The sequence below is a fragment of the Homalodisca vitripennis genome, chromosome 7 (genome assembly GCF_021130785.1).
Source record: "Homalodisca vitripennis isolate AUS2020 chromosome 7, UT_GWSS_2.1, whole genome shotgun sequence".
NCBI classification, from domain to species: domain Eukaryota; kingdom Metazoa; phylum Arthropoda; class Insecta; order Hemiptera; family Cicadellidae; genus Homalodisca; species Homalodisca vitripennis.
In genome coordinates, this window is record NC_060213.1 from 128,821,335 (window position 1) to 128,837,520 (window position 16,186).

Genomic DNA, 16,186 nt, shown 5'->3' on the forward strand with positions numbered 1-16,186 from the left:
GCAATCTGATGTCTTTCCTGACAAAATGAAAGAAGTTGTGATCATCCCAGTACATAAATGTGTGAATGCACTAATTTTTGTCCGATTTCTCCGAATAAGTAGAGTGGCAAAATTATTTAGAAAAACATGAAGCAATGTGTAAATATTTATTTTTTCAGTGAAATGGAATATATACATCAATGAGTCCTCCAAGGTTCTGCTTTGGGTTTAATTTTATTTCTAATATTCTTAAATGAATTCTGTAATTGTAAGTGTAAAGGAAAATCTTATCATTTTCTGATGATACAGCACTGTCATACAGGCTAGTGGAAATTATTATTTCCACTAAGGAACAGATTACATTTAATGGCAATACAGTGGTGGTTTCTTGTGAAGCATGTGTTATTAAATACAGAAAATCCTAAATATTTTAGAAAAAGGGTGTATTTTTTAATGAGCCAATAATGTATAAATGTGTTGCAATGTTTAGGTACAAGATACTCATGTACTGTAACTTGTAAGGAAGTAGGCAAAACAAATTATATTAAATATTGTGGGTTAATATTTGACCAAGAAGTATATTTGAAGATTTCATGTTGCAGATTTAAAAACAAAATTAATTATTTCAATACAAATTTTTTTACAATATATGTGTAGTGACAAAATTAACACTTTGTATAAATCAAAATGACACTGGGATAATCGCACTTCCACAGACAAAAATCTTTTAGAGTCCAGTTCTCTTGACAAGTAGTATTTAGAATGACTAAGAACATAACCTGTAATGTTTCCTACTACAGTTTATTGATGTAACGTATTTCTCTGTGTGCAGCGTATTTTGTGTGCGTGGTAAAGCTGCTGTACAACTTACTGTACCTACAAGTAACGGTGCAGCTATCCTGCTTGATGAGCGAGGGGGAGAGACAAAAGTGGCGGACACTGTCACTTCCCTCCTGCGTTCCCGGGCCCGCCCACTGCCCCACCACACTGGAAGAGGCCATGGCGCTCACCATTCATTCGCTGGATCACACGCAGCTGTACCTCGGTGATGAAGACTTGGACGCACCAACTCCTGCACTTGACAAACAGGCACTCGAAAACCAGGTATTTAATTGTGCAAGAGTAGGAAATTGTGGTCTTTGGTGATCCATCCGGCTCAGTAATTTATTTGTTTGTGTACTTTTTTTGTAGATTATCGTAAAAATAAGAACAAGGACTGTACCCTAATTGTCTTCTCTGCATCACTCAGGTGCAGTCAGATTGCTTGTTCCAATTCATCAGACTTGCTAGGCACTCATATATTCTCATCTGATCACACATGCATACAACAGAATATGTTTACAGAAATGAAGGCAAAGATTCAATAAATGGTGGATGGCTGGTCTCGCTTTACCTTAAAAGCAAATCTGGCCTGTAGGAGCACAGGTTGACATTCATAAGCTATTACTGCCAAGGAACTGCAACAAATGTCAGTGGTAAAGTCATAATTTGACTATTTAGCCATCAAGATCTCTTCCTTAGTTCTAAACAATAACTAACTGAAAACTGTGCATTTTTATTAAATGTACCATTATTTTCAATGGACCATAACTATCGTCCATGAATGGAAACAACGGATATGAATCAAAAGGACTATTTTGATTCCAAGTTTGATTGAGCACCAGAAATTATGGTAATATTCAATCGTATTGCTGCTTTGTTATTACATACTATTTTGTGTGTAATAACGAGCTTACGAAAAATTGCAAATGTATAAGGATAAAAGTTGTTAATATATCATGAGGATTCACTTTGAATAGTTGTAATCAATCAAAAACCATCACAAAACAATAGTTCAAAAAAAATATGTTATGTTTTTATTTTATATTGTTCAATATTTAGATAAAAATTTTGCACGAATTTGAAATCCTATTATTTTGAAACTGTTCATTCGATGAAGCTGTTTAATAAATCTTTTAGACATGTGTTATTACACCTGTACTAAGTCATATTCATTTAGAAATTACAACACGTACACATTGTGTATATTTTAATGAGTACAGTTTTGGCTGTCATAATTTATTGAAGATGTCTAAAATCTTTCAGGAAATTCTGTTGTGGAAATGTGTTGTGTTGACGAAAATTTCTTTTTAAATTGTATTTTCAATTATAGCATTTGTACACCATCGAATATTGCTCCACCTGTGTTGTTGGCAGATACAAGACGTACTATTTACTATTTCTACACATTTTTGCCCTGCTGTGATACGTATTGTAAGAATTGCCTAATATACACAGCTAGTATGTTAGATTGGTTTGAACTTTGCTTCACCTTCCTTACTAACCGATCTCTGTTATGTTGACAGATACAAGACGTACTGTTTACTATTTCTACACATTTTTGCCCTGCTGTGATACGTATTGTAAGAATTGCCTAATATACACAGCTAGTATGTTAGATTGGTTTGAACTTTGCTTCACCTTCCTTACTAACCGATCTCTGTTATGTTGACAGATACAAGCGCTATGTTTACCGTTCCTACGTATTGCTGCCCTGCTGAGACATCACCTCTATGAGCAGGAATTACCCAAGATACACAGCGAGTCTAGCGAGTTTGTCATACTCGTTTACTACCTTGAACTCGTCGAAGGTGATTACAATTTATTTATGTTTCTTCGTTATGACTTGTAATCCAGCAGTCATATTTAAATAATAAAAAACATATTTTTATTAATGTTGAGTGGTTTTAAGAAATTAATTTTAAAAGGATTACCGCAAGGCACTTTACTTGGGCAGTTTTGGTTATAGTTTGTATATACGTAATTGACACTACCATTTTAAATACATATACAATACAATACAATACAATCTTTATTTACAAATTCCTTGGAGAATTGTAAGGGTGTCAAAATATCTTTTACAGTGCATAATATATATAAAAGTTTTAGTTGAGTTCAAAGAATTCCTCCATTGAGTAGAATGGGTGATCTTCAAGCCATTTTCTTAGCATGTGCTGGAAGTTCTTGCCTTTAAGTTTCCTTATCTCCGGTGGTAGGTGGTTGTGCAGTTTTCTTCCAATGTAGCTTGGTTTTCTCTCGTACAGTGACATGTGGTGGGTCGGTAGGTGATATAGTTCAGCACCCCTTGTGTTGTACTGATGGACATCACTGGTTTTTTGAGGGTTTTCATTACAGGTGCTGGAGATCACTGCTTCAATATAGAGATTCACAACAGTCAAGATTTTAAAAGTTTTAAATGTTGTTCTGCAGCTGTCATTGTAGTGTAATTCTGCTAGGGCTCTGATGGCTTTCTTCTGAATTTTAAGGACTCTCTCTAAGTTAGTCTTTGAGATTCCACCCCACACAACCAGACCATAGCGGAGATGGGACTCAAAAACTGCAAAGTACCCAGTCCTGGCAGTGTTTGTATCACAAGAACTTGCAATGCGTTTTACTGCAAAGTAGCCAGTGTTAAGCTTTTTGCATAGGCTGTCCAAGTGAGGCACCCATGTCAGGTTTTTGTCTAGGGTAACACCCAGAAACGTAGTATGATTCTTCATTTCCACATTTGGGATGTGTTCAACTATCTCTGCTCGCCTTCCAAAAGCAACTTGTAGTGTCTTTGTAGTGTTTACTGCCAGATCATTTTTACTACAGTATTCATATGCTTTTTTTACTGAAGTGAGACAAGATGATGTTAGATTTTCTGACTTGGAGTTTTTTAGGACCAGGGTGGTGTCATCCGCATACATAAGAGTTTGACATTGATTTCCTATGTACTGAGGCATATCGTTTGTGAAAAGGATGAACAAGACTGGGCCGAGAACTGATCCTTGTGGTACTCCTCGGTTGACTGGTAAGGGACCTGACTTGGTTTTTCCTGTTACCCCACTTGTTGTTTGTTTGAGTTCAACTAGCTGACTTCGATCCATGATATAACTTCCGAACCACTTTTTAGCTGTTCCTGTTATTCCAAGAAATTCTAGTTTTTGCAGTATGAGCTCGTGCCCCAGGCAATCAAAGGCCTTACTGAAGTCGAGGAATATGCTTGTTGTTAGTTTACCTTCTTCGAGGTTGTCAATTATGGTTTCAACCATGTCGATCATTGCAGTAGTTGTTGATTTCCCCCTTAGGAATCCATGCTGTGAAGTTGTGCTGTGTACAGTACTGTAGGAGTCTTTTTAGGACAATTTTTTCTATAACCTTGGAGAATGTGGAAATAAGTGATATCGTTCGGTAATTACTAACTTCCTGTTTTGATCCATCTTTAAATTTCGGGTATACTATGGACAGCTTTAGGTTTGTTGGGAACTCTCCGGCTTTGAAAGATCTGTTAGTTATATTTACCAGAGGTTTAATTAATTCATTTGAGCAGAACTTCAGCATTTTAGATGAGAATTCATCAAAACCAGTTTTTTGTTTTTAATTCCTGAATTGTGAATTTAACTTCTTTCTCTGTTGTGGGAGCTAGTGTAGTCATTGAAAAAACATTGTTTGTAGGTTATGGGTTGAGTGGTTATTATTAACCTCAATTATCCAACCTTCAACCTCGGATCGTCCGGTTCCCTCGTCATGAGACTGTGCTTATTTGCGCTTCTAGCCAAACACACACCACCGTTATTTGTTGCATAGCTTAAACAAATTTTTATTCTTTATGTAGTCGGCTCTACTACAGTACACTGTATATTCTAAAGGTACAGTCAAGTATTTTTACCTTAAATACATCATACATATCCCTGTAAATGGCTTAATTTATTCTCCCCCTTTTTATTATCGTTTATTATCGTACCTTTTTAGCTTCTGACTATCCTTTAGTCCCATAGGTGACGGATAATCGAGGTGCTACTGTATAAGTAAAAAATTGGTTTATGTGAAGCAGTTAACTCAGAAAACACTTTTCGATGAAAATATTACTACAACTATGGTATACAATGTTAACATGGTGGCTACTTATTGCACCATTGTATAACGAAAATAACTTTTTGAGGTCTAAAGTTCTGAGTTCTGGTACAAAAAACATATTTACTTAATATTCATGAATTCATCGACACGCCCAAGTTACTTTTAAATTTTTCACATTCATAGTAAGGCACCTATACCAGTTTTTCAGTAATCTCGCCTTAAAAATCCTTAACTTGTGATTTTAACAACACTGGTTTACACTGTCAAGCAGTTTGGTACCTCAGCCGACTTTTGTATATTTCACAGTTGATATGCTCATAAAAATCACGTTCTCGGTTACAACACAAATTACTATGTCACCAGTTTTTTGTAAGTTTAGTGCTGCAGCCACTGTCATGTTTCTTGTGATATCGAACCCACTTAACCCACAATTTGTGGTAACCAAACTTTTCTATCACAATTGCAATAGCCTTGCCTACATTGCAGTCCTCATCGTGAACATTGCCTCAGTCTACTTTCACTCATTATTCCTTTTCTGTACATGTAACAAAGTTGGTGATAAATTTTTCAATTAGTATTTGATTTTTGCCATAAAGACGCTAACAACAGAACGCTCCTTCCAACACACTTCGCAGTGTGGGAACATTTTGATTCTAAATTAAAGCTCTAGTCCCACCAAACCCTACTATAGTCCAAAATATTTTTTGCTTTCTGAACAGCATTTCCACTAACTTTTTAAAATATTACTGTTATAGTGGGTTTTGCTTATTTCTAGTACTTTCTTGTAACCTACTGCCCAACCGAATTTTTTAAAATTTATTTATTCTTTGAAGTAACAACAATTACAATTCATTTTATTCATAAATGCAAAAGCCTTTTTTGTTTTGCCAACATTTTCACTAAATATACTAATTACTAATTCTATGCTTTAAATTAATTTTAGGTCAAGTCCGTGCAGTTGTATTACAAGAGTAAACACCTCACCAATAATACAGTTAACAATATAAAAAATAATAAATAGAAATTTCAAATTAACATACCAAAAGTTCTCAAGAAAAACAATGCAATAATTAATATTTCTAAAAAAAAAACAAATCCTAAGAACAATAAATAAATATAGTAGAGAATTTATAGCATGACCGGTGACTTCGAGATGCGCCGTAGGCAAAGACGGAACTAAAGTGGTGGGGGGTGGAGCGGCTCAGTCTCTTGCCGTATTTAGCCTTGTGAACTTCGGTCTCCAGTCTTCTATACATGCCGCCCAAAAAACATTCGCTTGTGCCAATTCACGAGTTGTAATACAATTTGTGAATTAATTGCGTTGTGCTCATAACGTTTTAAGTAAAGAGTTTGAGATGGATCATAATGTAAAAAGTAAAATTGGAGGTAGAAAGGTTATACACGGCCAAGCAATAGAAGTGCTTCCCATTTTATGAAACGGGAAGCAGAAACCAATACACTTCTAAATTTGAAGAAAGTTCAACAGCGTGTCGTAGAGGCAACTGGAATTTCTAAAAGTACGCTGAGACGAATTTTGAAGGAGGAAAAAAATAAGTCCAATTGGCAATTCTTTTAGTACGCCCAACAAAGTAAGAAAACGCAAACATACTAAACTTAATCTGGACAATCTTGATTTGGGTGTAGTTCGAAGAACAATAAATAATTTTCATCGACAACGGGGTTTTGTTATGTTAACTATTGCGTGTGGATCGTTGGGGTTATTGTTATTTTAAGTATACATCATTAAATTAACTTGATACAAGTTAGTAGATAAAACTGAGTTTTTTCTTATTCTACTGTGTATATTGACAAATTAGTTTAACCAGTTTTATATTAATTTTTAATTTAGCAGCTAGGCTATGTTAGTTGAAAATTTTGTAGTGTATAATTGTATTTACTATCGTAAATCCTGAAGCTTACACGGTTAGTATATGATAAATTGAATTTTAATGGCTAACAAAGCGTAACAATTACAATTCTGAACTGTTGTCGTCGTTGGAGATCAAGAATAATATAAATTCCTACCCTTTCCCAATTTATGAGAACCCTTTCTTACCACCAGTACCTCTACTGCGAACTCATTAAGAAGGGTGAGCTATGAACACAATTTCGGCAGAACATAGTCATTGTTAAGATCACGTACATCCGGTCCCAATATTTCCAAGATTTCCTGTATTGAATTCCCCATCATAAAAGTCCGTCGCCGTAACTTCAAAAGAGTCTAGAAATGTTCAAATATTCTCAAGGTCTCCTATATTAAATTGCTCATCATAAAAGACCACCGTGGTAAGAACATAAGGGTCTAGAAATATTGGCAAACACTACAATATTCGGCTCCCGCCACCACTATGAGCCGGGAGCCGAAAACTCTCAGTAGGGTTAGTAGCACCGTACTCACTCCCCTACTTTAAATTGTGCCCCCACGCGCTCAACTCCTCCACTCCTCACGCGCATCCCACCGGTCATGCTATAACTTCCCTAGAGTACTTAAGGATAACAATAACAACAACAAACAGAAGAAACAAATGTAAAAAATGCATAATTTTACTTAATAAAAATTTACATAAAAACATGTTTCAATTTCAGATAAAATTATTCAAAGAACAATAAAATATGTATATATAAAAGTTACCTTGAATGTATTTGGAATGTATTTTCAATAGTAATAATAAAAAAACTATCAATAATAAATAACATCAATTAATATAATTATGTACAACGGATCCATTTAGTATAATATGATCCCTAGGAAAAAAAAACAGATTAATGCAGCTACAAAAAAGCAAAACAACACAACAACAATCAGTAATATTAAATTTTATTTTTCCATAACAATTCTTTTAATGCAATTTCAAATAATTTACAACTCACCATTTTTAACATTGTTTGGCAGCATGTCCAACTGAAATGGTCAAGATGAGCATTATTGATGTTGCAGGAGGTATGACATTGGAACAATTTAATGCGTCCGTGGCTTTGAGCTGGCCAGAGCCAAAAGGTGGCCATGTTGTCACCTGGACGCGACAACTCGCTGACTTCATCAACCGCAGTCCGGTGGCTGCACGCAGCTTCTTGTCGGAGCAACACGTCTTGTGGCACCAACCGAGGCTTCTGACACTGCCGCAGCTCTACGACAGAATATTCCAGGTACAGAACTCCATACCATGTATTTTGGTTGTACCATAGGTTTGTATTTTATGTTGTATACAAATGTGTTCTATTACTATTTATTTATTTGTGTTTTATATGATAGCCAAGACCCTGAAATATGTCTTGAGTTGTTGACATAAGACAAAAAATATCTTTCAAATTTTGTATAAAAATTGTATTAGGATCTTTTGTATTGTAAACATTAACTATGAGTGAAATAACTAACTAAAAATAACTATTAGATTTTTTTTTGTAAACAAAATGCAACCAGTATAAATTTATCGTGAATTGTTTTCTGTGAAGAAAAGACATTATGAGCTACGGTGCATTTAAAAATGGTGCCAATTATTTTGTAAAGAACAAATTAATGTTTATGACAAAAACCGAAGTGGCAAACCGCCTGTTGGTTGTTACCGATGAACTCTCAGAATAAATTAGTCATAAAAATCAAAGGTTCACAATCAAAGATTTTTCAAAGAATTTTCCACAGATATCAAGAACTTTAAAGTACGAAATTGTGAATTTTGTTTAGTTAAGCTTTACGTAGAAAAGCTTTTACGTAGATAAATGTAAGAAATGCTTGATTGTAAATGTTAAAACACGTTTTCAAAATAGTGTGAATTATGTTTTTATTTATGTAGAAAGTACAATGAGTTGTCAATAAAACAATGTAAAAGTTATGTGTAATTGTTTATTTGTTAAGCAATGTACTTTCCCAACGATTATCGTAAATAGAATCCTGATGTTTCCCAAAAATGTACACATTTAAAAAGTTCAAACGGGGCAAAAGTCATTATATGTGGCAGTTATGAGCTATTACTTAGACTCACTTTTGTTTCTTTCACAAGTCAAGTAAAATCATTAAAAGAAATAAAAAATAATAAATTCCTTGATGCTTACGAAACGATTTTTATGCAGAAGAAAAAAAAATTATTTAGCTAATAATGAGCCTGGACCTCTCCAAAATTCACCGTTACTGCCTTTAATGTAATTAAATATTAATTTTTACATACACAGTAGACATATACTTCCTGGTCTTTAAAATTTTATCTCTTTGTATTTTTAATGAGGTGTTTTTATTTAAGTCTAAATTGTTTCTATTATTACTTTAATTTTATTTCAGTTATGTGGGTCTGATGATGTGTTCATTGAACACGAAAGGCCTCACAAAAATAAAATTTCTTAATTATTGGAGTGTTTGTTCCTAAATTAAGCAAATGTCTGAAATCATATTATGCTCTCTTTTATATTATAAATATTATTAAAAAATATATATATATTATACTGGTTAATGCATTTGTGAATGTTTCCGCAGTACTACCACCGGCGACAGTGTAGTCACTGTCACTCTGTGCCGCGGGAGACATCCATCTGTCTGGTCTGTGGTGCTCTGGTCTGCCTCAAGGAGAATTGCTGCAAGCAACTCAACATATGTGAGGCGGTACAACACAGTGTGGACTGTGGTGCCGGTACAGCCATGTACCTAGTGGTGACCTCCAGCTACGTTATTGTGATACGCGGCAAGCGGGCCTGCCTCTGGGGTAGCGTGTACCTCGACAGCTTCGGCGAGGAGGACCGTGAACTCAAGTCAGTTCCTTTTTTATAAGTTATTGAGCACAAATTATGTAGAAATAGCCTTTCAGTTACTAATTTTATCTCAGACAATTGAGAGGATAGCCATTAAGATATGGCTGAAGATAACTTCCAGACTTGTCCCATTTCATTACATGAAGAATGCTTAGTCATGTGGTTTCCTACTGTGGTGTGATTTTCTATTGATGTATATCGTTTATTATGATTTAAACAATTATTAAGCTGTCATCATATATGAGGGGTTCCTTGAATTAATTTTTATGCACAAGTCCAGCATTAATAATTGCAATAATTTGGATTTTATTGTATAATTTGGTTTTTGGGAGCTGTTCAAAATACAGAGGGTGGCCAAATAATTAAACTAGAACTAGTTTTCGAAGAAAATTATTTTATTAAATCGTTTTTTAAATATCTGTACATCAAATTGTATGACTAATAATTTGTGCGTATACCCTTGTTCTTTATCAACATTTCAAAACTCTTGCCTGCTATGGGACTATTTTTTTACAGTTCTCTTTGATTTCTTCATTGTGGTGCCACACTTTATTTAATAAAAAATTCACGAGCCCTTGACGTGTGGTTACCTTCTTCTTTAGCATTCTTTGCTTGACAACTTACCACAAATTATCAATTGGATTCATGTCAGGGCTGTTACCTGGTCAAGGGAGCACACTGATGTCTGATTCACTGAGAAATCTTGTTACTGTCATGGCTTTATGGCATGGAGCACCATCATACTTAAAAATAAACTCCCCATTTGGAAACCAATCTTGAGTCTGTGGAATTAGTCTCCTTTGCAGCACATAAATATTCATGACTTACTTTTTTCCCAATAATCTGTTGTCCAATGGTCTAAGCCTTTAACCCACTCTAATCGCTTCTTTGCCATGGTAGACGTGATCTTTCGCTTTTTCCTTGATCTGCGAGCGTTGAGTCCTTCTGTGTTATTAACAATCTTCTCACACTTCTAGGTGAAATATTGGCTCCATACTCGTTTATCTGGTCAGCCATTTGTTTGTGGTATGTCTCCTGTTTGTTTTAACAATATTCTTTAGTTTCCTGAGCAATCTATCATCCCTTTTGGACTTGCAGCCCCATTTTCCAACTTGATGTGACCGATTACTTAGGTTTTAATCACAGGTTAACTTGATCCTACTTACTGATTTTTTAGAAATACCCAACCTTTACGCTAGTTCAGTTTGTGAATAACACCTTTCTTTCAAAAGAATCTTTACTGAAGCTGTTTTTCCTAGGAGATAAATCACAATTTTTTTCCCATGACCGTTAAAAAGTGGCCTCACTCTTGAAGTATTCTTAAAATATTAAAAGCCAAAAAAACACACAAACTTTGACGGTTTTACGACCTTGAATCCACTACTAACACTGTTACCAGCTCATATCACAAGGAAACCCCACTAAAAACAAGAATAACCAATATTAGATACATACAGAAGTTGGGTTTATGTTCAGTTGAAATTGCCTAAAAATCATCAGTTGATTTAAGTGCTACCAACTGGCTATGACATTAACTTCAATACCTCAAATAGAAATAAAAAGTTCTAACATAATGTAACGAATGCAAATATATGAAAAAATAACAATATACTCCAGGATTATAAAGCATAGTTACAAGATAACTTAAAATGTAGTAAATTTGAATGTCTAGTCTAATAATTTGGCCACCCTCTGTATATGGGGCCTGTAACAAATATATGAATTAATTGTTCTAATAGCATAAGAAAATTACATTTCATTTTTTTTGTACTATTCCCTTGTGTTAGTTGGTTAACAAGGCAAAAACATTTATAGTGCATGTGATTGTTGAATGACCTAGACTTTCTGTTCATGCTTCTGACATAGTGACTTTACTGCAAGTAAATTCATTTGTGTGAATACATTATTGAGATATCGGCTAATATCACTTAATTCCATTTTTTATTCTTCTAAAGGATTTGTAACTATGAACTTATTCACTATTTTACGTTTGATGTTGCAATTAAATAAATTAAATTGGATTATTTATGAAGATGTTTTCATTCAACTGTTGATATTTCAATCTTTCAAGTTAAAATTAGTAGTTTACTAGCTAATACTAGTAACTGGGGATAAGTAATAAAAAAAATCCATCCTGATTCTGAATCTGTCAGAGTAAGCACTCTTATAAGCATTATAAGAATTTCTGATGACAATTGATGCCACGATTCTGAATTCTATGCCAATTCCACAGCCATTAGTAAAAGTGATGTGTGTTGTGTGACAGGCGGGGCAAGCCTCTCTACCTGAGCCCAGGCAGATATCAGCTGTTGCAGCAACAGTGGCTAGGTCATCACTTCGACCACACGCCCAAGAAGTGGGTGTGGCACCGAGACGCTCTATAACTGCATAGCCATTCACATCATTTTATATTTAGGATCCATTTTTTATATATTTTTTGTAACAATTATTAAAGCTCTAAAATTCACTTTTTCCATCTCTTCTATAGATTCTGATTCAATAGTGAAATATAATTGTTTGTAAAATTTTCTAAGCTATATTATGATTGTTGAATACTTATTTCTATTTTTTCAGTTTTTATTTAGATTTTTATTTATTTGTTTTTAACGAATATTACAGTTTATACTTGTGTTATTTATTATTTTCCGTTACAGTTAAACCAGATTTTCTTATTTCATTTTAAGATATATTCTGTTTCTTTTATAATAGTTTTCAATGTTGAACAATACTTTATTCAGCTTTGTAAAAACGGACTAAAATATACATAAGTGGTTATAATTAACAGTTATTAATTTATTATTATATAATGTAATTATATTTTATTTCTTTAACATTATCAATTTTTAGGCACTTTAATATTGAGACTCATAAGCTTATGCTACGTTTCATTTTTAAATCATAACTAAGCGGAGATTATATCAGAAGTCTAATCACATTCAAATCTGTAGATTAACAATACATTTCCATTGCCAATAGTATAATTTTACTGCTTAGGCCTTTGAGAGAAAGATAATATATTTTTGTAAATAAAACAAACTTTGTCTCGATGCAATTCAAACTGGAATTATATTTGTTGTTCTCTTGAACTGAATTGTGAGTTACTCGTGATAGATTTGTTTCTGTTACATGTCACAGTAATTCCTTCATCTATAGATTTTAAAATTTTAAAGAAAAAAATAATGATGAAGATTATTTTTCTGTGTTTTTAGTTTACTTGTTCAGTATAACATTATTTACATTTTATTTTATAAAAATTGTTAAAGAAAGGAAAATACTACAGTAAAACGGAATAGCATGTTAAAAATATAGCTTTTGTAAAATTGGCTTTCTTTAATTTTCAATTATTGTTACAAAATAAAATGTTTTAAAATATGGGCATAAAGCGGTTATGTAATATCATGTATATTATGCGTAGTCTATATATTGTTGGACTTGATATGTATGAAGAGTTACACACTTGTAAATATCTTGTACAAAGTTCTGCCGATTGCTTTATTACGGTACATGTTATAGATATATAAGTGCTGTCAGATGGTATGAACAGCTTGAATCTGCTATTATAAAGTAAATAAATGTTTGATATACAATGGCTTTTTAATACCCTTATCCTTTCCATTCTGCCAGTCTTTCTGTGTTGAGTTTTAAATTGCAATCTTTTTAACTGTTATAAACCAAATGAGAATAGAGTATCAATACTCTAATCAATCACTCAGGTAATAAAAGAGGACATGGATTGAGGACAAGGATGACGAATCGATTGTTACAGATTAAATTTACGTTTAGTTTAATGCTGAATCCTCCATTGGAGTGATTTATTGAAAATTTCACAACAGTTGTTATTATAATAAATACTCGGTTCCTTAGATGTAAAATTATGTCATTATTATTTCAGAGCACCTCTACAGTCTAAATCAACTTCTGAATGAATGTTTCAATTAGTGATGAGCAATCCAGAATTTTCGAATCCAATTCCAAATCTTAAAAAATGAATTCTAAAATTTCAAATCCTAATAGGAATTTTTAATAATTTAATTATGAAACTAACAGAATAACCACCAATTTAATTTCTGTCATTCTCAAACCACCCCTGGTCTTAGTAAAAAAAACAATAAAATATAAAAATATATTTTCTGGAGGCAATATAAGACTACAAAATAAGAACGCGCTTAAGCGATCATTAATTTGTCGATCAGCCGATAATTAATGACACGGTTGATCACTGCAGATTCAAATATCTCATCAATTGATTCTCGAGTTCAAAATTTTGTAGATTTGGTGGATTCTGCTTTGACTTATCACTAGTTTTTATTCTCTGCCTCCCTTGCTCATAGAACGTAGGTGTGATACGAGTTGTTACTACTGATCTCGTAACTTGATACGGTCGTAATATCCAAAGCTTTATTTTGAATTGCGATACTCAGCATTTTTCTGTGAACACACACAAATAGATTCTTTAGCTCATTTCCTCTATTGAATATAATAGCTGAGTACTTATAATTGTATTGTTGCTATAGTTCTGTCTTGCTGCCTAACCAATTCACTATTTCATTATTTCTCAGTGTTACAGGCAGGCAGTTTTATGGTGTTCATTGTTTTTACTGTTACAGGCAGGAAGGGTTCGTGTGGTGTGTTGTTTAGTTTTTTTCTCAAAGTTACTGGCGGGGCAGGGTTATGGTGTTATTGTAATTTCATTGTGTTCATTGTAACCTAATACGGTTGGTGTGTGTCATTCCTTTGATAATAGAGATATTTTACAAGAGGAAAATGATAGTACTTGTCAGTCATATAGATTTTGTAAAGTTTTATTTTTAGTTATGCTGTAAGTACTGTGGGTTTCAATCATTTCTTAAAGAACTTTGGTGAGTTTATTACTTTATATTAATTTCTACTCATTTAACTTTTCATTCGGTTTTTTTAACTTGCGGAAGAGGATAGATTCCAATCCTCAAAGGTATGCTATTTTTGTAACATAAGAGGGCTATCCAGAAAGTAGATTACGTTTTGCTCTGTAGCCGCTAGGAGCGGGACTGTCATGGCCATTTTGATGTCAGGGCGTTTCTCCATTCAGTGGCTATCCAGCCGTGCTGGTGAGAGGTTACTGTTGCTCCTCATTGTTTTACAATAGTAGTTTAAAATTCGTGACACAATTGAAAGTACTACAAGTTGTGAAGTGCGGTTGGTAATACGGTTTTCATTGGCTAAACACAAACCAATTGAGATTTATCATCAATTCTGTGAATTTCATGGGAACCATGTGATTACTGAAAGTGGAGAGCATTAGTGGTGCATTAGATGTGAAAATGGCCGCCTATTGTTCATGATAATAAACGAAGTGGACGGCCAAACATTGTGACCGATGAAATTGTTTCTAGAGTCAATGAGATTAAAGTCAAACAAGTTTGGGGTTTATATTTTGACATTATTGCAAACTGATATTATTCAAATAAAATCAGTCATATTTAATCATGTTGCAGTTTTATCTCAAGGTCACTAATATTTCTATTAGATGCAAAAGAGAGTCAATATTAGTACAGATCATTGGATCCAAATCAATTTTTAGTAGTGAATCATTAATTAATTTCAACCAGAAATATTAAATGCCAGAACACTGGTTCTTGATATGAGCATAATTAAATGTTTTTGCAATCGTACTGTTTTTTTCTTAATTATTTCTTACATTTAGTGAATGATAAGGAATAAAGAAAACTACAATACTTAAGATTGAAGTCAAATACAAAATAAATACTATGGAATACTTAAGTAACAAAGCAAAGATTTTACTGGTTCTTTGTTTTCTAATAATTTGCTGCTCTATAAAATGTTTATGAAAAAAAAACTGAACTGAATGTGTGTCATGTTAATTTGAACTGAATCATTAATTTAGAAGTAAATCCAAAACACATTGATTGAAATAATCTATTCAAGAGAAAGTTCATGAGGTATAGTCCAGTCTTAATTTAATTTGTTGTGTTCTTGCAGCAATCATGAGTTCAAAATCCGAATGTTCTTTCATGTGTATGCAAATAAATAGGCTACCAAAAACTGTCAGTAAATATTTTCTTACCTCAAATTAAAATTCCCCATTTAATCAAAGTTACTTATATTTGATACTGTTTTTAGATTAAATGTTAATGGTAGAAAGACAAAAAATGTATTTGGAACATACGTTAAAACGGTTCAGAATGTGAAAATGTTTAGTGGTTTTAGTCATGATGATCTGATATGTTGAGCTACTCACAGAAGAAGAGCTGCCACGATGAGGAGGAGTAGGTGTACCCGAGTGCTGAGGCCATGAGTGCTACGCTGGCCATCATCCGATGTGGACATCTGAGAGCTTGAGTGGCGAGAGCACAGACCCAGTGTCACTATTGTGCCTTAACTGTAATATTGTTACTTTCAGAGTCTATACAGATGATGAGTTAGCTCCATTTCATCTTCAGTGCAGGGTCTGAAATCTTGACACTGTCACAGACTTGACTCCTGGAGCTATGTTGTTTTTAGAAAATTCAGTTGCTCCACCATGTTTTGGATTATGACAAAAACATTAATTGTGTACCTGATGAGACAATTCTTCTTCATCTAGATTACC

At 33.6% G+C, this 16,186-nt stretch overlaps 1 protein-coding gene across 3 annotated transcripts in view; it reads left to right on the forward strand.

The window, feature by feature from the left end:
• LOC124366308 (E3 ubiquitin-protein ligase Ubr3) overlaps window positions 1-13,184 on the forward strand; it is a 119,320-nt gene extending 106,136 nt beyond the window's left edge. For all 3 annotated transcript variants that reach the window (XM_046822750.1, XM_046822751.1, XM_046822752.1), the window contains 5 exons: window positions 812-1,083; window positions 2,474-2,609; window positions 7,799-8,007; window positions 9,326-9,597; window positions 11,864-13,184. In XM_046822750.1, the coding sequence (XP_046678706.1) occupies window positions 812-1,083; window positions 2,474-2,609; window positions 7,799-8,007; window positions 9,326-9,597; window positions 11,864-11,981 (1,007 nt within the window). In that variant the 3' untranslated portion in view covers window positions 11,982-13,184. The remainder of the gene's footprint in view (window positions 1-811; window positions 1,084-2,473; window positions 2,610-7,798; window positions 8,008-9,325; window positions 9,598-11,863) is intronic.
• Window positions 13,185-16,186: the final 3,002 nt, after the last annotated feature.